This window comes from Gymnodraco acuticeps, unplaced genomic scaffold (assembly GCF_902827175.1).
Source record: "Gymnodraco acuticeps unplaced genomic scaffold, fGymAcu1.1, whole genome shotgun sequence".
Classification (NCBI taxonomy): domain Eukaryota; kingdom Metazoa; phylum Chordata; class Actinopteri; order Perciformes; family Bathydraconidae; genus Gymnodraco; species Gymnodraco acuticeps.
Window position 1 is genome coordinate 381,479 of NW_022990732.1, and position 27,866 is coordinate 409,344.

At 40.1% G+C, this 27,866-nt stretch overlaps 1 protein-coding gene across 1 annotated transcript in view; it reads right to left on the bottom strand.

The window, feature by feature from the left end:
- The window catches only part of si:ch211-89o9.6 (neurotrophin receptor-interacting factor 1), a 41,005-nt gene that overhangs the window by 8,895 nt on the left and 4,244 nt on the right, over window positions 1-27,866 (bottom strand). Inside the window, exons 2-6 of the mRNA XM_034231834.1 lie at window positions 18,043-18,143; window positions 14,821-14,935; window positions 9,455-9,567; window positions 1,999-2,080; window positions 1,177-1,289 (exon numbers count right to left, since the gene is read on the bottom strand). Coding sequence (XP_034087725.1) covers window positions 1,177-1,289; window positions 1,999-2,080; window positions 9,455-9,567; window positions 14,821-14,935; window positions 18,043-18,143 — 524 coding nt within the window. The remainder of the gene's footprint in view (window positions 1-1,176; window positions 1,290-1,998; window positions 2,081-9,454; window positions 9,568-14,820; window positions 14,936-18,042; window positions 18,144-27,866) is intronic.

Below are 27,866 nucleotides of genomic sequence, written 5' to 3' on the forward strand. Positions count from 1 at the left end.
ACACACACACACACACACACACACACACACACACACACCACACACACACACACAAAATCAAACCTAATTTCCCATGTTTACAAGATAACTCACTCTATCATACAGGGTGATTTCCCCCCAACTTACTGCTCTGACATATCTTTCAAATACCATTTTAACCTCTAGTTACTGTCAATGGCTTTTACGTTGGCGGGGTTTTTTGTATTGCTGTTGAGCATATCAATACAACCGTAACTGTTTTACATTAAAAGCCTTCTTACAGCTGCCCAAGCACTGAAGTCAATGAGAAGTGTTGTTGCTGCACCGCCTGATAGGTGTAAATGGTGCTGCGGAAATAAATACTATGCTAACATTTACATGTGAGCCATTAAAGTAGACTACCGATAATTTCACTCGTCCATCGTTTTTTCAATTAATCCGTCTAAAAGGGACAACAAATACATACGGCATGTAGTGTTATTTCTCAATAGTTCTGAAGTGGAAACGATGTTTGTTTTTACTTGTTATTTAGGGGATTTGGAGACACAAAAGCACAGCGTGTTTAGTTGTATCACTGAGATGTCCCTGACTGCATGCCTACGTCTGTGGGTGGTGTCTCCTTTGGTGTTTTTTCAGGTTGCTGGGGTCCGAGAACCTCTCGGGGCAGAGGGGGCACTGGTACGGTCTCTCCCCAGTGTGGATGTTCCGGTGGATCTTCAGGTTCCAGAACTGGGAGAACTTTTTGCCGCAGACGGTGCAGCCGTACGGTCTCTCTCCTGTGTGAGTCCTGAGGTGGGACTCTAAATTTGCCGGGGAGCTGAACCCTTTACTGCAGAACCTACAGATGCACAGCCTCTTCCTCTGGGATTTCTGCTGCATCTCGGCACTTAAATTGCCCTGACCCCGGCTATGCCCTGGACCCAGGAAGTGCTGAGGCTCCTGGATCTGACCTGTCACGTGACTGGGGCCGGGATCCTCCGACAGATCGATAACAGGGGACTGCTGGGGAAAGGAACCAGAGGTGTGGAAGCCTCTAGAGCTTTCAAGAGCCAACCCCCTTCCTTCTGAATGCCCAGCATCCATTGTGCTGGGCGGGAATGAGAGGGGGGCGCAGTGAGAAGACGGCCCCGGGAGGCTGTCTTTGTGACAATAACTACCCCCCCCATTATTCCACTGCGAAGAATGCCCATAGCTGACCTCTGAGAAGCCCGGCCCTGACTCCTGCAGGTCGGACAGCTGATTGGTGGTTTGTGTGATGTCATCAAATGGCTGAACAGCTCTGTAGTCGTCGGTGCTCGACTCCACCAACCCTGCAGACACACAGAGAAACTCTCTGTCAGACACACTGTATGTACTGGAAAACATTATATTTAGAAATTCAGGCTTTTCATAAAACTGCATACAACTGGAAGGACAGCTGCTGCTAAAGAACAATTAAAACAAGTGCAGAGAAAAACACTTTGTTAATGTTTTGATCTGTTACCAGGAAATGGGAAAGAAGTATTTGGCCCAGGTACATCCTTTAGTGTGAGGGCATGAACAAACATGATTCATTGTAATATTATAAGTAATATGCACATGTCAGTTCCAGTTGCTTTTCCAATGTTAAATTGGCTTTTAAGCCACCTTTAGCTTAGCGGTGGTGACGTGAAATCATGTGACCGTGATGTAGTTGGATTTTAGCCTTACGTTGACTATTTCATTTTGGTGATTGCAGTTACGCTTCAAAAGTCATAAAGTGGTATTTATATGTGGAGATTATCATGCTGAACAAACGGGTAAGTATAACAAATGTTTGTTTGCAATAGATATTTTCGATAATATTCCAAAATCCAATGCAAAAATCCCATTTATTTCTTGTCAAGGGAGCCCTTGAAATGCTAACCTCTACATTGGGCTACAAAAATACGTCATCGCTGCCCCACTCTTTAACGGCGTATATACTTTGCATTGTAAGGTTGGTTGGTGACCTCATAGTGTGGTAACTTCTTCAATTGAAAGGTGGGGGTGCGCACTCACCCTCCTGTATGCTGAGGCCCGTCTGGCTCCCTGGCTCCCGCTCTTCTACCTTCACCAGCACCACATCTAGCTCCAACTCCTCCTGCACACACAGAGAGGAACTATCAGATGTTTCTGCACCGTAGACACACAGGACCATAGCACATGAAACAGAAATATGAGCGGTGTAATAATTCTCAGTGGATTTGTCAGCAGCAACATAATTGCAAACATTCTGCCAACCCAATACAGGTATTTGAAGACCATTTCAACAGTGACCTAGAATTTCTCAAATGTATATTTACATAAACAGTAGGGGTGTAACGGTGTCCGTATGTCGGACGTCACGGTTCGGCACACGCACTCACACGACGAATACGCCTTTTTTTTACGAGTGGGAAAAAAGTCTGTCATTCAGGGCAGTATCCATTACACTATTTATAATCCAGGGGGCGGTATTGCGCCTAAAAGCTGAAGAACAAGAAGAAACACAACAACAAAACGAACAAAATACAAGAAGAAGAAAAGTTAGTATGGCGATTTCAGATAACACACAGGAGCTAGAACCCACCTGCTTCTTTTAAATCAGCTGTGTGGGAACATTTCGGGTTCCCTGTGGACTACAATAACGATGGAGTGCGAGTGGTGGATCGGACGAGTGGTGGATTGGACGAGGACGGTGTGTCGGCGTTGTTAAACAGCGGTGCGGTAACGACGCTGAAGTTGGCTTCCGATTCAGAGCATCCGATTCGGCAGTTAAGGAGAAAGTTAAGGGACATTTAATTTACAGCGCTGAGCGAACAATCCTCCGTGTTTGAACCTCTTAAATTGCTGCATAGCCGATTTATTTGGACTGGATTATCCCAGAGAGTCTAAAGATTCTTTATAACCCAGTTTCAGATTTGTGAAACCTTTATTCTATTTGTGAAAATACAAAAAAGGGAGATTTCAGTGCTTTTTTCGCATCCTGACCACATTAGACCAGGTCCTGATCTGAAACCACTAGACCTAGACTCATCAAATCTGGACTGGATTATCCCACAGAGGCTAAAGATTCTTTATAACCCAGTTTTAGATTTGTGAAACCTTAATTCTATTTGTGAAAATACAAACAAGGGAGATTTCAGTGCTTTTTTCACATGTAGACCACATTAGACCAGGTCCTGTTCTAAAACCACTATACCTAGACTCATCAAATCTGGACTGAATTATCCCAGAGAGGCTAAAGATTATTTATAACCCAGTTTGAGATTTGTGAAACCTTTATTCTATTTGTGAAAATACAAAAAAGGGAGATTTCAGTGCTTTTTTTTACATGTAGACCACATTAAACCAAGTCCTGATCTAAAACCACTTTACCTAGACTCATCAAATCTGGACTGGATTATCCCACAGAGGCTAAAGATTCTTTATAACACAGTTTGAAATTTGTGAAACCTTTATTGTATTTGTGAAAATACAAACACAGGTGGAAGGCTGAGGTTGCTGCAGCAGGCCAGGATCAGAATCAGAGAGTGAACCTCCCAGCTGGGCAAGCCTTTATGCCTTCTTGTATTTTCACAAATAGAATAAAGGTTTCACAAATCTGTTATAAATAATCTTTAGCCTCTGTGGGATAATCCAGTCCAGATTTGATGAGTCTAGGTCTAGTGGTTTTAGATCAGGACCTGGTCTAATGTGGTCAGGATGCGAAAAAAGCACTGAAATCTCCCTTTTTTGTATTTTCACAAATAGAATAAAGGTTTCACAAATCTGAAACTGGGTTATAAATAATCTTTAGATTCTCTGGGATAATCCAGTCCAAATAAATCGGCTATGCAGCGATTTAAGAGGTTCAAACACGGAGGATTGTTCGCTCAGCGCTGTAAATTAAATGTCCCTTAACTTTCCCCTTAACTGCCGAATCGGATGCTCTGAATCGGAAGCCAACTTCAGCGTCGTGGAATGGAAACACACGCCAAACATGCTAAATCATATCAGAAGGCATCACCCAGATTTTCCAATCACCGGAGCCCGGCAAAAGACAACAGCAGTTCAACAGCTTATCCCCGCTGTTTTTAAGAAGCCAAGAGACATGAGAGCCGAGAGAACAAATAAATAACGGAAGCTTTTGGCATATGTTTTTCAACGACTTTGCGCTCTTGAAACACGTTCTTATTATTTATTATGTAATATTTTCAAGACATTCTTTTAAGTTTTACAGCTTGATGAAACCTTTTTGTTTGACATCAGCCATTATAGATAATATGGCCATCTGAGTGTGTATGGTTTGTTTTTAACTGTTTAATACAGTTAATTATTCAAAATGTCAGAGTTCCTTATTTTTAAACTGAAACTTGCACTACTGTTCAAACATAAATAACAACAAACCTGTAATTATGCATTTGGAACTTTTTTTAGCTTTTTCTTGTACCGAACCGTACCGAACCGTGACCCCCAAACCGAGGTATGAACCGAACCGTGACTTCTGTGATCCGTTACACCCCTAATAAACAGTACTACTGGGGTCCTCAAATCTACATTTAAATCAATCAGTTATTCAAATGAACCGTACTATAGTGTTAACCTTTTATACATTCCAGTTGAATTAATTTTAATTAATTAGTTAATTAACATTTATTAACATGTATTCTAATTAAGTCTAAAATATATTTTATGATCGATGGATAGATTTTTTTTCTCATTTAAACACTTCCTGATTCAAAACTAAATCAGTGCTAATACGGGCATTGTGGCAAATGATTGCTTAACTTAGTTTGTGAACTTTTGGTATTCACAATCTGATGATAATCTTGATCTGTACACAAATCAATATCCCCCCTCCTATAATAACAACCTACTTCATGCATATCCATTAAATATTTCTCCCTTTGCACTATTTGACATTTCAACTTTTTATGTGTGTGTGTGCGTGTGTGCACACAAGCCCATTGAGAGCCAGAGTTCAGGAATCAGGAACAGGAATCTAAACTCATCTGAGATGTAAAAAAAGACTGAACAGTGGTTTAAGAAACATTTTGTTCCATAAATGACATGTTTTATAAAATGGTAAATATTTCAACTTTAAAATACATGAAATGAGTTACATTTGTAATGACAAAGCTCTGATCCTTTACTTGGAGTATATGGATACCATGTTCCTCTGCAGTGAGTGAATACTGGCTTAGACTGAATTCCAACACAGGTAGGAGGCGTGTGGCGCAGTGGTTAGAGCATTGGTGTTCGGATCAAGGGAGCACAGGTTCAAACCCCACTGCAGTCAGCATGTCGTTGTGTCCCTGGGCAAGACACTTTACCCCAAATTGCTCCTGTGGGGATTGTCCACAGTATTGAGTATGTAAGTTGCTTTGGATAAAAGCGTCTTACAAGTGTAATGTACCGATTTATTTTATTCCCACAATAAAACCAAAGGAAACACAATGTGTCACACAGATGACTGGAATAGCCTCATTTTAAAATCTCCTGTAAACAATGGAATTGAAAACATTATTTTCCACCAAGTTCAGTCAGTCAGTCAGTCAGTGCACCCCCACCTACTACTGTGTAATGCTTTTCCTATTTTAGTTTTTTTTTTTTTTTACTGGTCGCACAAGTTGTGAATAGGACCTTTTTTCATTTTTGGTAGCACCTTGAGGTTCAATCTTTCCATATACAGTCCCCCCAGTCCCAATCCCCCCCGCACCCTGCCTGAAACACTTCCATTACGGTGCGTCCACACGGTTCCATCGCGTTGAAGCTTGCCGGTGGGCGTGTATTGCGCACAACCAACAACCAATCACATTAATCTCCCACCCCGGACACACATGCACGCGGTTTGATTGGCTAGCGCTTGTACTGGCATATGATTTGATTGGCTGGCGCTTCCGTCGACGCTTGAAAAGTTGAACTTTCAGTGCGTGCAACGGAGGCAAAGCGCCGCGACGGAACAACAATGCAGTTCGGCAAAGCTTGACGTCACCTGATTCAAAGTGAATGGGAAGCATCTCCGTTGAAGCTTGCGACGGAACCGTGTGGATATTACGTTAGACTCCTTTGTTTACTTTTTGTTTCACAAAGTGACATCCATCAGAACACTCATGCTTTTATTGGCTGGAGCTCAAACACATCACACGTGATAGGCGAAGGGGCAGGACATCTTCCAGCAGTGAGCCAATAATAACAGAGCCGGCCAGCTAACCAATCAGAGCAGACTGGGCTCTGGTTTCAGACATAGGGTGAAAAGAGGTGCTGCAGCACAGGCAGTATGAGAACAATAAAGAGCTTTTGAACATTAAAGCATGGAGACATGTCACAGTAGAGACACTAAATACTGATATGAACCTGAAATGAGCATAATAGGGCCCCTTTAACTCAACATAGATTTAAAGAAATGGCAACCTTGAACAATCATGTACACTCTAAAGTACAATTTACTATGAGCCGACATTTGTCCGTTTGGTTGCAGATGAAAGGATTCCGAGAGTGTCGCTTTTTAGATACTGTCACACAAGAGAATCCTGCCTACACAGAGGTAGGTAATCTCCTGGACCACTGTAAGTCTATGAGAAAATTATCTTTGCAGCAATGTGGTGATATTCTTAAGGTAATCATATCCCATATGCTAATCCTAACCTAAACAGAACTCATTTTACAACAAATGTCAAAGCCTGATTTTATTAATCTGAGCCAAAGAGCTCCATGTTTGTCCCAAAAGTATTTCACACTGATGCACTGTGGGAAGCAGGTTGGAGTCCAGCACAGAGCATGTTACTGAGAGTGCTGTGGAAGACTATGTGGCAACCCTGTCAATTCAGTATTTCTACATAACTCATGTACGTGTGTTACCTTTCTGTGTGTATGTAATGTGTTTACATTACAGAAAAAAATAACAATGTAATAGTTTTAAACTACTACATTGTTCTTTTTTTCCCAGAGAGTATTTTAATAAAGTGCTTAGCAAATGAGTAAACTTTATATTAGTAAGGTGTTTTTACATCAGAGAGTATATTGAGAGACCCATTAAAAAATGTTTGCTTTGTGTTTGAATATGAAATGTATTTATACCAAAAGCCTTCTGCTTTAAGACGCTTATATGAAACTGGACCAAAGACTATGCAGAGTCTCCACAGCAGCAGAAGGGATGCTGGTGTGTTTGCAGCAACATCATGTATGAATGGTAATACTACTTACCAGAGGTGGGGACTCGAGTCACATGACTTGACTCGCATATTTTTTTACTTGAGACTTGCTTGACTAACATTGATAAAAGACTTGACTTTGACTTGGTATTCATGACTTGAGACTTGATTTAAGCTTGAGATAGATGACTTGAAAGGACTTGACTGTTTAAAATTATATATTTGCGTTTGTTTTTGTATTGAGATATTACGTTTAGTTCTTTCGAAAAACGTGATTGGGTGATTATAGCGCCGTGCGCGCAAACCTGGCAACCCACTAGAAGGCAGGAGTCTCAGTTAACATGGCAGCGGCTAGCTTTACTCCAAAAATAGTGAAGTTTGGATTCAAGGATTATGTTGTCGATGACGGTAATAAGAAGAGAACAGTGGTATGCAGGGTCTGCAGCATAAAGATCAGTGACACGACCACCAAAACATCCAACTTCATTCGTCACTACAAAAAAAACCACAGAGAAAGGTGCGAGCATGTGTTGTGTTAGCTAGAAAGCTAACGTTAAGTTTAAGCTACGTTAGACTTAGTTTCAAATCGATTAAGCATTGCAAAGAGAAGATAAAACGGTAAATTAACATTAGAACCGCCAAGGGATTCATTTTGACTAACCCTGATACTGACGGGCTGTCAGGAGAGAGAGAGAGAGAGGAAAAGAGATGCCTCGTTTATTTCCCCTGTGTTATTATCAGAAGTTACTGAACATTTTTGAATAATGTAGTTCATCTACTTTTAGTAGTTTGTTTAAATGTTTTAATTATGTTGTTTTTGTTTGTAAAAGTGCATCATTCTTTGATTTATTGTAAAATGAATCTGAACCTTTTGATCTGTTATGATGATAAACTGAAGCAATTTCTAAATTAATCCAATTAACTGAGTTTTAATCGTCCTACTTAGTTTATAAGGAAATTATGAAGAGGAACAAATGAAATGATTTGAAAATGATATCTATGTAGGTGCTGACGCTGTTGGAGGTTCTAGTGTTAACAGAAATTTAAATTAAATGTGTAATTGCAAATGCCATATATGATTTTCTTACCTGGAATTCTGCATTTTTGAATAGACTTTTTGAGTCCTAGCTATATTGTCTGCAGTTCTAGGGTTAATATGAAACTAATATGATTACCATCGGTCTAAATTAGATTTCAAATGATTAACTGTGTATGTAATGAAGATCATAGTGTGGATTAAATCCATTTTCATAACCACTGTCTTTTAACTGATGCGGAAATGTGGAAACTGGGCTTATTCATCAGAATTGTGTATGACTTGACTTGACTTGCTTGACCTGAGCAATGACTTGACTTGACTTACTTGACTCTCACCACAGTGACTTGGGACTTGCTTGATACTTGTAGGTCAAGACTTGAGACTTGCTCATGACTTGCACATGTAGGACTTACTCCCACCTCTGCTACTTACTATACTTATACTGATAGTGCTTTAGGCTACACATTAGTAAAAATGTGTCCTTAATGTTCTGTCGGAGACTTTCACAATTGTAAAGAGAACATTTTAAAAAGACATAGTCGTCATAACCAAATTTAAATTCTAAAGTATAAAAGCTTGACCTCAGCATTTACTGGAATGCCTCTTGTTTCTCTCTTTGAAAACAATATCAAATGTTTCATAAAACGTTTCACATCAACATATCAGAGTGTTTTCTGGATGATAACATCTTTCAGTATCCTCCGGTTGGTTCACAGTCTAGGCCTGCTCCCAGCTCTCATTCAGCAGAGATTTCAGGGTGGCTCTTCTGGTGTGTTTTCAGGTTCCTTATCCAGGCGAATCCCCTGCCACAGATCTCGCATCTGTACGGTTTCTCTCCAGTGTGAACTTTCTGGTGTTTCCTCAGGTTCCCGGCCTCGGAGAACATCTTCCCGCAGGTGGAGCAGCTGAACGGTCTCTCCCCGGTGTGCACCCGCTGGTGGATCTCCACCTTCTTGGGACGGTTAAAGGCCTTGCCGCAGTAGCTGCAGACAAACAGTCTCTCCTTGGTAGCGGGGCGTCGCTGCGCTGATCCGCCCCCACTGATGGGCTGGGAGGGGGGGGCACCGGGGCTGTAACGCATCCAGCCGTTCATACTGGCAGAGGTTGATGGGTAATCAGCCGCTGCCATCGAGTACGAGCAAGACGCCTTCCTCCCTTCAACTTCGTCGAAAAACTCCTCCACCAACAGGTTCGCACCATTATCATTGTCACACAACAGGTCAAAATGTGAGTCCCTGCTGGCGTCATCAACATACTGCTGTGGGGAGTCTCTGCCCTCAACACTGAGTTCACATGTAAGAGGAGGAGAGGAGTCACTGACCTCCACTCCTCGGCTGCTGCCGCCCGGGTGTCTCCTGCTGCTCTGGATCTGGGCCCGGGTCTGACTGGAAGTGGACTGAGTCTCCTGTCCTCCAGCTCCATCCTCCACCACGCCTTCAGAGAGACCGGGGGAACAAGACATGGAAAATAAACATTTAGTGCTTTACTCTCTTTCACTCCTGTTCTGAAGTCTTTACACTGGCTTCCTGTGTGTCAAATAATAGATTTCAAAATACTGCTGCTGGTTTATAAAGCACTGAATGGTTTAGGGCCAAAATACATTTCTGACCTCCTGCTAAATTATAAACCAGTCAGAACTCTCAGGTCTTCAGGGACTGTTCAGCTTTCTGTCCCCAGAGTCAGAACTAAACATGGAGAAGTTCAGTTATTATGCTCCAAACATCTGGAACAAACTCCCAGAGACCTGCAGGTCCGCTGAAACTTATTTGATTATCTTTGCTTTTTCATGTCTGTTTTTAAATGCCATATTTCTTAATGCTCTTAATGTTTTTCATTGTTTTAAAGCACTTTGAATTGCCTTGAAAGGTGCTATATGAATACACTTGCTTTGCGCCTATACAGACACAACTTCTTTCACACAAGTATTCATGCCCTATTTTGTAGTTACTAAACTCCCAAAAAATGAATTCGCTAAGAGGCTAAACTCCAAAGAAAGAGTATGTGCTGAAGTTGTGTTTCACGGTGTTTAAAGAAAAAAACGAATTTATGCAGGACCAAACTTGTCAGCTCACCCACTTGATATCCACAACCAAGAACACAACAGGTGAACTAGTTACCGATGAAACACACCTACGTGACATTTACCGGAAGCGACCAAGCACAAATGTGTGCAGTGTAAACAGTTGATAATGGTAACAGAAACAATGAATAACAGCTAAATACGCACTAGGGCTGCCCTCGACTAAAGATTTTTCTAGTCAACCAATTGTCGTTAATTAAGGCCATTAGTCGACTAATCGTTGCACGTTTATGATACATTATGAGTATAAATATATATTCTTTTTTCCCAAAATGGTTTCAGTTTCAAAGGCTGATAAAGAGCGTTATTATAACAGCATGGTACGTTGTGGTTCAGATAAAATATAAAATAAAACTGTAATAATGAACCTTTGAAATATAAATTAAATGTAGAGAGCGCATGAGAGTTACAGCGCACGGACGCAGCGATATAAACAGCAGAAGCTCCGGTAACGGTACGTCCACACGGCAGCGCCGTGTGCTCCAACGGAGACGCTTTGCCGAACTGCATTGTGGTTCCGTCGCGTCACTTTGCCTCCTTTGCTCTCTTCGAAAGTTGAGAAAAGTTCAACTTTTCAAGCGTCGATGGAAGCGCCAGCCAATCAAATCATATGCCAGTACAAGCTTTAGCCAAACAAACCACATGCTTGTGTGTCCGGGGCGGGAGATTAATGTGATTGGTTGTTGGTCGCACGCCAGACACGCCCACCGGCAGGCTTCAACGCGACGCTGCCGTGTGGACGTACCGTAAGGATTCTTATTGTGTGTGTGTGTGAACAAGCAGCGAGGACACACACAGAACATTTAGTTTTAGTTTCTATTATTCATATCTGAATATAACAACCCAATAAATACTACAGAGGAAACAGAAACACAGAAAATATAAGCGTCGGCCAAAATCCCTCTGCATTACGCCCTCATCATGAAATTCAAGCTTTATCGTTTTCTGAGGTCAGAATGATTATATATTATAGGTCTAAATATGTTGATACAAAGATAGGCTACTACTTCACTGCAGCTGATTTCCTCCGAGTCTGAGAAAGTAACACACGTTGTGGGGATAATTAAGCTTCGTGTTTTGTTATGAAGCCGGCATTCAGGAAGCTGCGCTGTGATGGCGTGGGTATGGAGGAGACTTGTTGCCGTCGTAGTTTGCATGTCACCTTGTGGGACTTGTCCTTTACTCGCTCAGAAAGATCCACACTTTAGATTTCCTACCCGAACTTAATAACCAGGCCCCATTCTGAATGAAGTCTGAGGGGGTTTCCGGCTGACGCGTCATGCAGTGCACGGATGGATTTTTTATTTTTACTAATAATAATATTGCTGATTAAGACTTAATTAGTCGACTAGTGATTAATCGACGTTTTGAGGCAGCACTAGTTCCTACACATATGCTACTAGGTGTATAACTTAAAATAATTTGTATTATTTATGAACCAATTACTTATGAACAATCTTTCATAGCCAGCTATGGTAGACTAATTTAACTCAATTTCTCTTTTGGACCGAAATACTGTTTTTATTCACCAACCCTTTTTAGTTATTTCCATTTTACAAAATCCTTATCCTAATTGACCATCTCTAAAACGTCCTGCTGGTGTTTCACTTAAAATTCTTTTAACTGCTCTATGATATCATCCCTGCAAGGTTTTAATTGTAAGACACCCCGAGTGCCAAAGGTGGTCTCAAATATAATCCTTTTTAGTGTGAATGCTGTTTACAGCATTCCACTATAGTTCTTATTTTCTTTAATCATCTTCAACTTCATCTTCTTTTCCTTATTTCACCAAATAGTTTGGCTCTCAATAACTTCAGCCTACTTTCAGCTACAGAAACCATTCAAATATCAGAAATATTCAGCCTTTTCAGCACATGCTAGGAAACTTTCAACTTGACTTTTTTAACTATTTTTTTAACGTAACTCAATGGGAGGAACTAGGGCTGCTCAATTAATCGTATTTTAATCGCAATTACGATTATGGCTTGCAACGATTACGAAAACAACGTAATCGAAATATAACGATTATTTTTTTATTATTATTTTTATTGGTTTTTCAGTTGAATTATACTTAAAGTTCAGGGTAATCAACTGTTAAAAACATACTGTTCAAAAAAATTGTCTCCAATAAATTGATGTTTTCAAAGTAAATGGATAATCGTTTTTAATAATCGTGATATCAATTATTGACCCAATAATCGAGATTATGATTTTTGCCATAATCGAGCAGCCCTAGTTTCTAGCAAAACTATTTTAAGAGATGACATGAGCAGCCCTACCAGCATTTGCCATGGTGGCCAACACATATTTATTTGGTCTTAAATTGTAGTTCAACATTTATTTCCTGTTACCTCTGGACCATGACGGTGGGCCAGCCTTTAATGTTTAACTGAGTGGAATATGTTGAATATGTTTTACCAACATGTTGGCTATATGTTAAGGAGTTTTCAGTAGGTTGTGACAGTGCACTGCAACATGTTTGTTGATCTTGTTTATTGGTATTTATTATTTTGATATTATTTATTTAAATGTAGATATGAATGTATAATTTATTTTATTTTATATTGGTTTTTCAGTTGATTACCCTGAACGTATAATTCAACAGTTAAAAACGTTCAAATTATTATTTTTATTTGTTTTAAAGTACAATAAATGGATGTTTTGAGTCAATGAATAATTGCATTTAATAATCGCAATTACAATTATTGACCCAAATAATCGAGATTATGATTTTTGCCATAATCGAGTAGCCCTAGGAGGAACCTTCAAATCCTCTTTTACCTACATCGTGCGCCAAATGCTACTCCTTCCACATACTTCTAGCTAGAGACTTCATTCCAACTTTAAAATTATCACAAGACATTCAGCTATACAACTTGTTCTTCAGATTTCTGATATATTTTACACTTTGAGATATTTAACTTAGTTTGGAGCTTGGTAAAGAGGCTTTCTTCAGATTTTAACATTAGTGTGTATTTTAAACCTGCCATAATTCCCAAACCCTACACTCCTGGGACATAATTATATACTTTTGGCCCAATTCAGCGACCAGAGAGGGGGGGGGGGGATATATCCAGTTTCTGATTGTGTTACGTTATGAGAGTGCTCTCATACTTGTTTGATTCTGAAATTGTATGTATAAATATATGTGTGTGTGTATATATGTCCGCATCTGTAGCCTGTTATTGTCTCACTATACCGCACTGTGAATGAATTAAAAGTAAATATATAAGTCTTCATGAACACAGTTCTGTCCATCAGACAGAGGGCTGCTGTGCCTCCTGTCATCATTAATGGACGTCTCTTTAAAATGACCGCTCAGAGGAGAGGATTTCTCATTTCTCTAAACGCCTGCTGCTTCCACGCCTCTCTCCTCGGCTCCTCCGCTCGCATCTCCTGTGGGCGCGACTAAGACACGAGGATAGGAGTCGAGGAGGGGAAATTAGAGAATTTAGAAGCCTTCGAAGACTGTCTCAGCCTATTCTTTTCTGTCTGATGGAGACTTCATACTGACTTCAACAGGTTCCACATATTTTATACATTATTGGTGACGTTTGGTTTTAGTTCAAACGTTTGCAGTTAAAATATTCTGCTGCTTTCCCAAGCCTTTTTACTTTATTTTCTCTTCTTAATAAACATTCATTCACTACTACTTACATCTGATATGTAACTCCGTCAGCCTATTTTCAGCTATAAACCATTCAACTATTACATTATTCAGCTATTTCAGGACATTGAGGCTATACATTTAGTTGTTTATACCTTTTTTAAACCTTTTCTTTTAAATATTAAGCTTCTTCACTATTTTTCCTACTCTTCCAGTTTAACATTTCACTTTCAAGTTTTCAACAAAGTCAACAATTTTGATTAAAACAATTTCACTTTCCAGCATTTCTCCGCTAACTTCAGCAACACACTTACTTGGTTTTTGTAGCTAAAAGCAGCTACCATTCAGCTAATAACATATTCAGCTTTTTCTGCATTTTCAGCTAAATTCAGCAACAAATGTTCACAGTTTACAGCATTCGCACACATTTTCAGCAGGAAATGCATTTTCTAGTTTAATTAAAGCTTTATTCTCTCTGCAGTGGAGGTAAATAAAGTCCTGCCAGTGTTTAATAATTTAAATTAAACCAAACTAAGTCAACTGTTTTCCATGCTACGGACACTGAAGTCTGGAACAGCATTGATCAGAGCCAGTTTGAATGAAACAGTATCTTCATCTCTTAAGACTGAACTGCGTCGGTGTGTATGTATACTATCAATTATGCTGTAAGAAAAAATAAGGGTTAAAGTTGAAATCTCCCCAGGTATGGAACTTTTATTAATTTATTTTAAAACGCTATTTTCTTTTCATGTCTGAAACAGAGGATAGTTATTACTTGATAACGAACGGTTAGTTAATCGTCGTGTGAAGGATGATCATTTTGATCACTTCCATCCTTGATTATTAATAACATGAGATGTGTTTCTTGAGTTTGAGGCTATAGTGCAAATGTGTGAACTCCATAAGAATAGTTAATGCTAATGGTGATCCTGATATTGAATATGAATCCTCAGCTTTAGTTAGTCTCACAGACACAGGCAGAAACACTGTGTGTACTCACCGTCCTCTCCTATGAACGGCACGTTGTCCTCCGCTTCTTCAACTCTCAAGTTGGCCTCCACCTTCTCCTCCTTCACCAGCATTACCTCTGGCTCCACCAGCTCCACATCTGGAGACTGCACATCAACACAGGGCTCACTCAGTTCAGGCTAAACTAAGTACATTTATTCAAGTACGGTACTTTAGTACAATTTTGAGGTACTTTTCTTGTGTATTTCCATTTTATGCTACATAATCTGAAGGCTTTAGTTAATTAACATATTGAAAAATTAGCTAATACAAAAAATAAATCATCTAATAAATAAACATGTACATATAATAGGATAAGATATCCAGCCGCAGTATACAAAGTCATTAAAGTCAGCTCCACCTTTACCAGCTGTGCTGAACACATTAATCATCATAATACAGTCATTTAATATATATGATTTGAAATGGGACATTATGAATAACAAGCATTTGTACTTTAAGGACATAAAGTATATGGTGATTACAATAATGTTTTACTTTAATCAGATTTTTAATGCAGGTATTTTACTAAAGTAATATATCTGCTGCAACTATTTTCCTTTATTTCTGTTTGAGCTTGTTTTTAAATTGTATTCTATTTTATTCTCTCTGATTTTTTTAAAGACTGTTCTTAAATATCATTAAGATGTTTCTGTTGCACTATATCTTAATTATTTTAATGTTTAGAGCTTTGCGTTGAAATGTGCTGGATAAGTAAACTTCCCTTGTCTTGCCTAGATAAATACTTATTCCACGACTGCTCATTTTCTTCTTCATGCTCCCCCGCTGCTTACATACAACTTCAGGTTACATTTGAATGCAGCAGTGCTCAGCATCTGATTTTTAACATTCAGTCGGGTCTATTCACCTTGAGCTCTGCCGGCTCAAGGGAGCTTCAACATTGCCTTATAATGTCTCGGCACTTTACTTTACATAGCGTCGCCCACTTTATCAAACTTTACTGGACTAAGAAACTATATTAAGCTTTTGAATGAACTGTTATTAAGTTATAATAATAATAATAATAATAATAATAATAAAGCGAAAAGCTTGATTTACAGATAGAGAGATAGAAAGAGTTCACTAGTTGGCTAACTACATTTGCTTGCTAAATAACACAACAGGTTCATTGAGGTGATCTTTTTTTTTTTTAAGTTCAACACTGTTGACCTTTGTTCTTCCTCCTCACAGGGTGAGTTTATAAACTGTCATTATAAGCGTTAGTGTGCAGTCCGACCAGCTGATGTGTTACGTTACTTTTCTGTAGCTACAAATGTCCTCAGATGCGGCATTCACACCAACGCTTTTCCCTTTCTAGCTCCGAGCGGGAGCTTTTCTGGTTCAGCTCCGGTTTCCCTTTTCTGCTCCCGCTCTGTTCACAACGCCCAGAGCTGCCGCTGCTGCGTCATGACGTCACCGTTTACGTGCCTGCTTCATAAAATCCAAACCACGTGGAAATCCCTCACATCGACAACAACAATGGCCGATTGTATTGAAGCGCTGTTCGCTTTGGTTATCCTGTTACGAAACTAAATGGAAGGCATCGGACGACTTTACAAGGTACGACTTTACTTGGAACTTTACAAACATCACATGCGAAATGCAAGACTTCTTTGTGGTCTTCAGCATCAACGACGAATCCGTAGGAAAAAGAAGCCTGCCCCCGCCTCGACGTAAGAGAGACGTAAGCGACGCCGCCTCTTAGCTCCGAAGCTCTTGCCTCTAGACCGACAATTTTTTGGAGCTGGAAGTGAACCGGATTCCGGAGCTAAGAGGCGACGCCTCTGCGGTGTGAACAGGAAAAACCGGTACTTTTCAGGCTCCAGCTCCGAGCCGGAGCTGAAAACGCGTTGGTGTGAAAGGGGCAATATAGGATTTAGGTTCATGTCATCCTGCCAGTCTCTAACATGCGGCTTTCACACCAGCGCTTTTCCCTTTCTAGCTCCGAGCTAGAGCTTTTCTGGTTCAGCTCCGGTTTCCCTTTTCTGCTCCCGCTCTGTTCACACCACCCAGCACCCGACTGGTGCTGCCGCTGCTGCGTCATGACGTCACCGTTTACATCGCTGATTTGCTCCCCAACGGCATTACGGCGCTCACAACAACAAAAACAACAACAACAACGGGGAACTGCGTCGGGTCGATGATCGTGTTGCTTTTAATCACACGAAGCCAGATTAAATTAAATAACGACTTCTCCAACCTTATACTTTGCTCCAGAGTGCCGTGGTTCATTGTTTATTAATGTGTTTCTGCAGCATTTACCGACCGCTGCAGTGTTGGCTGCTCTTCCACGGGAGTTTATTCTCCTCCGTTAGCTCCCGGTTAGCTCACACTGCAGCGGCCGCTCTAAAGTATTCACTGTCCGACTCACAAAAGCAGCTGATACATATCCCCAGTTCCCCTTAGCCTAAGTGAATGTGTGTCAGTCTGAATTGACGCTGTTTGGTATCACAACGCTGTTATGAAAGTTTCTCTGGTATAAAATGGGTGACGTTAGCATAGCAACCGAAGCTAAACTGACTACTTGCTATTGCTATCCTATTGTGGCATAAACCGTTTTCTACAGGCACATTTTACCGGCGTATTTTTATTATGATTCTACTTGTGATAGTCGGACACGACAACCTGTGCAGCCCATGTATTGATTCCATCCGATAGCTGCTATAATACAAAACAACACGTCTGCCTCTCTCCACAATGATCAATAACAGTGAACGGATGGTCAAAGTAAGGTACAAATAAACAGAATCACACGAAGCCTGGTTAGTGTTGCCTGACTTTATAAAGTGTGTTTATAAGCACTACTGCTTGTAGGCAGGCATGACAGTCGACCCATGTTCAGGGGAGGTGGGTTAAGTTTCCTGCACGCCTCGACGTAAGAGAGACGTAAGCGACGCCACCTCTTAGCTCCGAAGCTCTTGCCTCTAGACCGACAATTTTTTGGAGCTGGAAGTTAACCGGATTCCGGAGCTAAGAGCCGGCGCCGCTGCGGTGTGAACAGGAAAAACCGGCGCTTTTCAGGCTCCAGCTCCGAGCCGGAGCTGAAAAAGCGCTGGTGTGAAAGGGGCAACAGAGGATGGATGTGGTACTGTAAGACTATCCTATCCCGAATAAAGTTCATTGTTTATAATGCAGCTAATGCTGAACCGGATTCACTAAGACTAAAGCGTTTGAACTGGAAGGGGGGAAAGGGGGCTAAAGAAGGTGAGCTTACCTTCCTCTGGACGCTGTCAGAGTGGACGGGCCTGACGCTCGGCCGCCCTGCAGCAGCTTTACCCGGCCACAGCGCAACCTCTATCCGCCTCTCAAACACACCTACACAAAAACAAGAACAAGTTGTATTCAGAACAACTGAGAGTACATTTCAATGTTCAGTGTTGTACCTACAGTGGAAGCAACGCTAGCAAAACACAAATCAGTAAATGTACCGCCCGTCATGACACAGTTAGGACCCAAGCATTTTGTGTCTGAGGAAGGTTCACACTTTATAACAGCTGATATTTTTTATGTGAGACTTTTTAAAGAAATGTGTTGCATTTGGTCGAGATTTCAGACACCAACACACACTGCTCTCTGCTCATATCCCTCTGTACTCACTGAAAATTGAAGAGCAAGAAAGATCTTCTTTTGATAACTGTAATTTCAGCACATTCTGACCTCAAAATATTAGTTTAGCAATCAGGGTGATATTGAACTTAAATGTAGTTACAACTTCCTAGGAAATACAAATCAGTTTAATCGCTTTGATGATGTGTTGAGTTGTAGGTTGAAATACAGATGACCTTTCTCATCTGATACCAATGTTTGGAAAAACAATTTGGCTAATTCTGGTGTTTTCCTTTTTTTGTTGTTGTTAATTTAAAAGGGGACCTATCATGCAAAATGCACTTTGTGATGTCTTTTATACATAAATATGTGTCGCCGGTGCGTCGGGGAACTCACGCAGTGTCAGAAAATAAAACCCTCTCTCTATCAATCAATCAATGTTTATTTATATAGCCCAATATCACAAATGTTACATTTGTCTCAGTGGACTTCAAAGTTTGTACAGAATATCAGTATGACAATACGACACCCTCTGTCCTTAGACCCTCACATCGTACAAGGAAAAACTTCCGGAGAAAACCCACAGTTTAAAGGGAAAAATGGGAGAAACCTCAGGGAGAGCAACAGAGGAGGGATCCCTCTCCCAGGACAGACAGACGTGCAATAGATGCTGTGTGTAAATTGAAAAGATAATACATTTACAACATAGGTAGTCCAAATGTTTAGAAATGCATGTGTCTATAATAAGAAGATGAATCCACAAGGATATCCATCCAGGACTCATGATCCAGGACCACAGCAACAGGCACAGCCACAACTCAAGATCCAGGGCTTGCGATCCAGGACTCAGGACCACAGCAACAGGATCATCCACGACTCAGGATCCCGGCGTAGATAGACACCAAAAAGAGAATTTGGAGAAGCTGGGTTATTCGGAACATGAGAGTGCACAGGTACAGACCGAGAGAAGGAAGAAGTAAGGTGTCCCCCGACAAACTAAGCCTATATCAGCAAAACTAGGGGCTGAATCTAATCAGTCCTAACTATAAGCTTTATCAAAAAGGAAGGTCTTAAGTGTACTCTTAAAAACGGATAGGGTGTCTGCCGCCTAAACTGGAAGCTGATTCCACAAATGTGGAGCTTGATAAGAAAAGGCTCTGGCTCCCATTGTACTTTTAGAGACTCTAGGAACCACCAACAACCATGTATTCTTGGAACGCAATGCCCTAGTAGTGTTTCTCAAACTTTTTCATACCAAGGACCACTTAACCAATAAATAAACACTCGTGGACCACCTAACTCCACAAATATCAAAAAACACATCGTTTTTCTAGAACAGATTACAAATCGCCTGAAAATGGTACAAACAAGTGGCAACATGTGTGATGAAGGTGTTGTGCTGGGCTATATCATGCAATCGAAAGTGAAACTTAACCTTGCTCCATTGCGGAGATATTCCCGCGAGAGTGCGGAACACTTAAATTGATTAATTAATTTCAAATGTGAAATGTTACCAATATACCCACTGACCACTAGGGGGCGCTCACGGACCACCAGTGGTCCGCGGACCACACTTTGAGAAGCACTGCCCTAGTAGGACAGTAGGGTATAATGAGTTATTTAAGGTAAGATGGCGCCTGCCCATTAAGGGCTTTGTAGGCGAGAAGAAGAATTTTAAATTCTATCCTATGTTCTATAGGGAGCCAGTGTAAGGCAGCCAGAACAGGAGTAATGTGGTCCCTTTTCCGAACTCTGGTTAGTACACGAGCTGCAGCATTTTCAATCAGCTGAAGCGACGTAACGGACTTCTTGGTACACCCTGATAATAAAGAGTTACAATAATCCAGCCTTGAAGTAACAAATGCATGGACTAGTTTCTCTGCATCGTTTTGAGGCAAGATATGCCTGATTTGTGCTGTTACGTAGATGGAAGTAGGCCGTCCTTGAAATTGATTTTATGTGGGCGTTAAAGGATAAATCCTGATCAAATATAACACCAAGATTCCTTACAGTCTCACTGGAGGCCAAATTAATGCCATCCATAGTTAGTATATCCTTAGATAATTTGTTTCGTATATTCTTTGGGCCGAGTACAATAACTTCAGTTTTGGCCGTGTTTAACATCAAAAAGTTTAAAGTCATCAACGTTTTTAAGTCCTTGAGGCAGTCTTGAATTTTATTTAGATGATTAATTTCATCAGGCTTGATTGATAAATATAGTTGAGTATCATCCGCATAACAATGAAAATGTACAGAATGATTCCTTATAATATTGCCTAAGGGAAGCATATATATAATGTGAACAAAATAGGTCCAAGCACTGAGCCCTGTGGCACTCCATGGCTAACTTTGGTTTGCATGGAAGATTCATCGTTGACACATACAAACTGAGAGCGTTCAGATAGATAGGACCTAAACCAGTCTAAAGCAGTTCCCTTTATGCCAACTAAGTGCTCTAGTCTTTGCAATAGGATATCATGGTCGATAGTATCAAATGCAGCACTGAGATCGAGCAAGACAAGAATAGAGACATGTCCTTTGTCTGAGGCTATTATGGCGCATTTCCACTGCAGGCCTCGCTCGGCCTCGCTCGGTTTGGTTAGGCCTCATTAGGCCCGGCTCACTTTAATGCTGCGCTTCCATTACAGTTTAGGAACTGGGCTAGTCACTATAGTAACGCAGTGTAGGCGGAGCCGTGACGTCATCTTTAATGAGAGCCCCAGAAAAACAACACAGCCGTTAGCTCTTAGCACTCAGAGCTCACAGCTCTTCATATCTGTTCAGAAACTAGACAAAAGTTAAACAAGTACAAACCACAGACTGCCTGTGTCATGGCGAATACAGTCGCCGGTTTATTTATGTCTGTATAGGCCGTTGTTGTGAGTGTGGACGGTCGGAGCATATATAACGTTAGCTTAGCCAGGCTCCATTTAGAAAACACGCATTTTAAAAAGGGTTTTCAGCCTGCCGTCTGTCTGCAGACTTGTCAAAACATTAATTCATGGTTTTTACTAACCGGTATCAGTATGTTGTTACTTCGGCATCATTTTTAAACGTGTATTACAATTAAATCACGGTCAAATATGTTCATCTTGTTGTAGTTGTAGCCCCCTTGCCAGCGATTCTCTCTCTAGTTTAGCATACTCAGCCCGACTCAGCCTGGTTGTTCCTGGCCCTAGAACCACGATTTTATGGGGCCAAAAAAACTGTGAATTAGGACCCACTAGCCGGTACTAGGCCAAGTGGAAACGCAACCAAAAACGGGCCCCGCACGGCTCGGCACGCTTAAAGCGAGCTACCCGCTGCAGTGGAAACGCGCCATTAGAAGGTCATTTGTGACTTTAACCAGAGCTGTCTCTGTGCTATGATGTGTTCTAAAGCCAGACTGAAAATCTTCAAATAAATCATTGTTTTTTAAGTAATCACACAACTGTTTTGCGACCGCTTTCTCGAGAATTTTAAGAGGAACAGAAGATTAGAAATAGGTCTATAGTGTGCTAGAACCTCTGGATCGAGGTTGTGCTTTTTAAGAAGAGGTTTTATCACTGCTACTTTGAAAGATTGTGGAACATAGCCTGATAATAAAGACATATTCATAATATTTAATAAAGAAGTGCTAATTAATGGAAAAACTTCCTTTAACAGCTTAGTTGGAATTGGGTCTAAGATACACGTCGATGGTTTAGAGGAGAGAATCATTGAATTTAATTGTTCAAGGTTTCAAGGTTCTATAGTTCTTCGAATCTTTAATCTTCTTAAGTTTTGGTACATTTTCAGGCCGTTTTCGATTTTATAATGGTTGTCTATGGGAGGGACTCTTCAGGGCTAGAGTGCGTGACATAATCACTTAGAGTGTAGAGCAGGGGTGGGCAAACTTTTTGGGCAAAACTGCTCTCAGAGCCAAAATATACACTCTATTCAAATAATTTCAAAAGATTTCAGGAGCATAATTAGTCTAGCCTGCTCAATTGCCTTCATCATATCAAACGGACCCACCGTTCTGGGCCAATAGTGATCTGAGTGACAAAAAGTCCGCCTAGCTTCAAATAGACTCCCATGTTATATTTTTCCCAATCTTTCTTCAGAATAGAGAGATGTAAACTTTAGACAAACTGCTCACATCTCCACATTCTACACACAAAACCTAAAAAACTAACATATATCAGTTCATTGGGGTTCCCTGATGCTCACGGTCTGGTATTTTTTATTTTTTTTTTTTTTAAATAGGAGCCATAGTTTTTGAACAGGTGGCAAAATTGTCAGATATAATCCTCAATGCATTCTTAATGGGACTCAGTGCTGCAGTTGGTTTCCATGGTGTTGCTGGGCAGATTGGGGCCACACACCTGAGTGACATCATCTAATCACAGAAGACATGCCCACAGAGAGACTGGTACACGCACACACAAACACCAGAGGTTTGTATTATTTTTTTTTCAACAAAAGTTAGAAATGCAAGAGGTTTATCTCTCATTCAGAACAATTGGAAAGGCTCCCCTTTCAAAGCATATCACCATGGAAACCTTTGATCTCTGGGCTCACGTACACAGGCTTTGATAACGTTGTCACTGTAGTAACCTCTGATCTCTGGGTTTACACACACAGGTGTTTGTAAACATTTATTCACTACTACTTACATTTAATATCTAACTCCTTCAGCCTATTTTCAACTGCAGAAACCATTAAACTATTAACTTATTCAGCTATTTCAGGACAATCAGGCTATACATGTTGTTGGTTATACCTTTTTTAAACCTTTACTTTTAAATATTAAGCTTCTTCACTATTTTTCCTCCTCTTCCAGTTTAACATTTCAATTTCAAGTTTTCAACAAAGTCATTGCAATGCATTTGAGCTGTAACAATTTGATCAAATAATTTCACTTTTCTGCATTTCTCCACTAAGTTCAGCAACACACTGACTTGGTTTTTGTAGCTAAAAGCAGCTACAGAGACCATTCAGCTAATAACATATTCAGCTTTTTCTGCATTTTCAGCTAAATTCAGCCACAAAGGTTCACAGTTTACAGCATTCGTATGCATTTTCTGCAGGAAATGCATTTTCTAGTTTGTTCTCAAACATACCTAGAAACAGTAGAGGTCTGATAATATATTATTACAGAGCTGTATATTTTAATCTACTATAAGGATTTTAACACAACTAATAATTTTACTTTTAATACTTTAAGTAAGTTAACTTAACTATTCTTGTATACATTTTATTTACTTAAGCTACATTTGCAATGTAGGACTTTTTCTTGAAACAGAGTATTTCTACAGTGTGGTATTAGTACTTTTCCAAAGGTCTGTATACTACTTTCATTTGATATACTTGTAATACTGCATATTCCTGGGTCACCTTAATGAATTGAACAACATACGTCTTCCATCCAGATACATTATGGTAGTAAACAGTTATCAGTGTGGATTCATTTCAAACCCAGACATGTGGTTGTTGTTGTTTTTGTCATGTTGAGTTTATTTGTTTACCTGGCTCAGTGGCAGAATGCAGTTTTTAACCTTAAAGGTCCCATGTCATGGCCATTTCTACTGATCATAATTCCATTGTTGAGGTCTACTAGAATAGATGTATATTGTGCAATCCCTTATGAAAATTAACTATAGTATTACTATAAGGGTAGTATCCTATAGTAAGTTTGTAGTGTTCTATAGTATTTTTCACCAGCTATCGTATTACTATAGTTTTTTCCGTAGTGCCATTTTACTAGCTATAGTATAACTATAGTATAATATATAGTGTTTCTGTAGTTGTTTTTTGAACACACTATAGACCACTCCTATAGTAATAGCATGATATTGTCATAGTGAATGCATATTATTATATAGTGTTTGTAAAAGTATTACTATAGTGTTTTTTGTTGGTGTTTCCGTATTAAGACTATATTATTTTAAATAGTACTACTATAGTATAATATTTAGTGTTTCTGTAGTTGTTTTTTGAACACACTATAGAACACTCCTTTAGTAATAGTATGATATTGTCATAATGAATGCATATTATTACTATAGTGTTTGTAAAAGTATTACACTCCTAGAATTAATTAATGTGTCATTTTTTAAACACACTGCTGTGTCAAAGGCAATTCAACACATTCAGTGTAATTTCTGAACAATTTTACATGTGTGTACATAGAAAAAATAAAAATGTACATAGAAAAAATAAAAATGCACATAGTCAACACATTAGTGTATCCACTGTCCTGCACAATCACGGTTGAGTTATTTCAAATGTATCATTTTTCAAATGTCCAACTGTCCATCAAATGTCCCAATTGCCATTTCACCTCTGGCTGCTGTGGAGGATGGATGTCAGCGGAGGAGAGTCTAACACTAGGTAAGTTATACAGAAACAAAACGTTTTTAACAAAGTGAGCAGATATATTGTCATAATGTGAGCAAGCTAGGGGTCTAAATAAATATTTTTTAACTTAAATAAATATGTTTTGCCAATGTTGAACAGCTAACTATTGTTTGAGTGTAGCTGCCTGGATGAAAATTATTTTCCTTTAGGCCGTTCTTCTTTATTATATTTATTTTATCTTAACTTAAAGGAGACCTATCATGCTATATTTAAATGATATAGTGTATGACCATACCTATATAAGGTATATTTATACATTTTATTTTTCAAAATACCAAACGGATCATTTTTTAGCCATGCCTCGTTTCGCTCATTTTCGCTCTATTCCAAGCCTGTCTTTGAAAATTCTGAGCAGCAGCTGACCACGCCCCCCTGCAGAAGAGCGGGGCATGCGCCGGCGAGAGTCACGTTACCATGCTTGCTGTGATTACGTGTGGAATAAACATGTCATCTCAGAGCAATGCATGTGTTCAAGCATATTATGAATTTGATCCAGAGACTGACCCTGAAGCAGCGGAGGTTTTGGTGGAGGTGCAAAGATCTCGGTTGCAGCAGGACGTTTCTGAATGGTTAGTTGACAAGCTGTTGTCCCTATTTATTTTACTCTGTTACGATGCTTGCTACTTATTCCGTTCATATTTTGGCTAATTAGCAAGAATGCAATGTGTACAGTTTGTAACTTATAGTTTGTAACGCAAAAACAGCAATACATATTTATAAAGGGAGACATTCATATTTTCAGCATATATACAATGGCCTCATTGCGTTTATTAATAGTTTACAGTCCTTTTCTTCCAACATCGTGCAACAACCGTTGGAAAGTTCAATAACTTAGGGTGATAAAAAGTATAACTCCAACAACACCTCAGTTGTCAGCAGTGTGTGTAGTTTCATGTGTTTTTAAAAGCTCAGTTATTGACTTCTTTCTACAGGTGTACATGTGCAAATTGCGCCACGATGCCTTCTGAACCGGAGAATGTGTGCTGCATGGAGATACCACAGGTAACATTTTTGATAGCTTCACTAAGTTGTCTGTTTAGAGAATACATTTTTAACATGTCATTCAATATATCTTTATCACACTAGGTGTCAAGACGGATGCAGGAACTTGAAGACTCTGTTAACTGTATGGTGGACCATCCTGGATTGGACTTTGACAGATTCGAAGTACACTTTTCTGAAGCACCGGATCTTCAGCCTGTCCTAAGAGAAGTCTGTCAAACTCAGGTATACATGTACCATGCTTGTTAAATTGTGTTTCAAAAAACCACACCGGCCAGAACTTTACTTTGTGCTGTGCTTGCTCTTATTGTTTTGTTCAGCCTACACAAGAACCAGTTCTTCTGAATGGCCTAACTGATCTACTTAAGAAGAAAATTCCATAATTATTTGATGAACTGCAAACTAATGCCATTCTTACCGAGAAGACCAGCCTCAAACTTGTCAAAGTTTGCATCTCTGACTTGTTTGAGAGGCATGGGTTGTAAGTATATGAATGTGAAATGTGTTTATATATAGGGGTTGGGACACTTTTTCCCTTAATTTCATTGCCCAACCATTTCTGTTTGGGGCCTGACATTTTTCTTGTCAATTTTTTACATTTAAGTTATTCGTATTCATATTCTGTGAACAATTTATTTTATTTTGTTAATAAAGTCCCTATCTTTCAAATTGAAACTGCTCTGCTTGCTAACTTTTATTTGTTGATACCAGAGGTGTGGACTTGAGTCACATGACTTGGACTCGAGTCAGACTCGAGTCGCAAATTTGATGACTTGAGACTCGACAAAATCACAAAACACTTGCGACTCGACTTGGACTTGAACACCAATGACTCGGGACTTGACTTGGACTTGAGCCTTCTGACTTGAGGTGACTTGATACTTTAATTCAGAGGTCTCCAACACGCCAATCGCGAGCTACCGCTAGAAGAGCAGACTCCCGTCGGGGAAAGCAGAATCTTCAGCCGCTCCTACTCTTGCTGAGATTCCTTGCAGGCAGGGGCGGGTCTTTATTTAGCTGGGCCACCATGCGGCCAATCATATGCGAGGACACACTAGGATCATACAATTATGTGAAAGAAGGGTGGGGGGCACAGCATGTGTAGTGGTACAGGCCAGCTGCACAGAGCGACGGGGAGACGGGGAGCCGGATTTAAATGCAAGCGCGTCGGAAAAAGTCAAGAAATGAGCGAAAACCGAAAAAATAAGCAGCATCTGGCTGCTTTTCAATGATATTGGAGAAAGCAAAGCTGAGTGCAGGATTTGTCAAATGAAAATAGGTTTTTTTTTGGTAACCACTCAGGATTTATTGTCAAAGGTGGGAGAAGTTCAGACAATTAAAAAAGTTACAATCAGGGTTCCCGCGGGGTCTTAACAAGTCTTAAAAAGTCTTAAATTTGATAATCTGAATTTAAGGAATTAAAAGGTCTTAAATATGATTTAGAAGGTCTTAAAAATGATGGGATTTGAAAGGTACTTCTGTGTTGCGATAGCGTCTAAATGTGTTTTGGGGGAAATGTCCGGGCTGCAAAGTAACCAGTACGGTAATAGCCTTTCAGTTCCCCCCAACAATTTGTATTGAATTAAATCAACATGGAACCAGTAATCACTAGCTTTGTTTCCCCCGGCCCCTTGTTGGAGAACACCCAGCTAGTAACCTAGCAACCAAGCTTCAGCTCATGTAGCCTATCTTCGAATCTACTTACAAATTAATATGGGGAAGTGTAAGTTCAACCGTATTTGGTTGGAAAACATCTAATTTAGTGCTTGGTTGAAACCAGTGGAGGGGAACGTGTTTGAAGCCCGCTGCATCTTTTGCAAAAGAAATTAGTATTTGTTTTGCTAATGTAGCGTTAGCTAGTGGAGTGTTAGCTAATGTAGCGTTAGCTAGTGCAGCAGCAGCTAATGTAGCGTTAGCTAGTTCAGCAGCAGCTAATGCAGCAGCAGCTAATGTAGCGTTAGCTAGTGGAGCGTTAGCTAGTGCAGCAGCTCCCGCAACAACACCGGGGTACCTCTGGGCGAAGTTTGGGTCGACGTCAACCCTAAAAGCGGAGGTGCTGTAGACGCTAAATACCGTAGCTAAACACCAATCATACAACAGCAACGATGA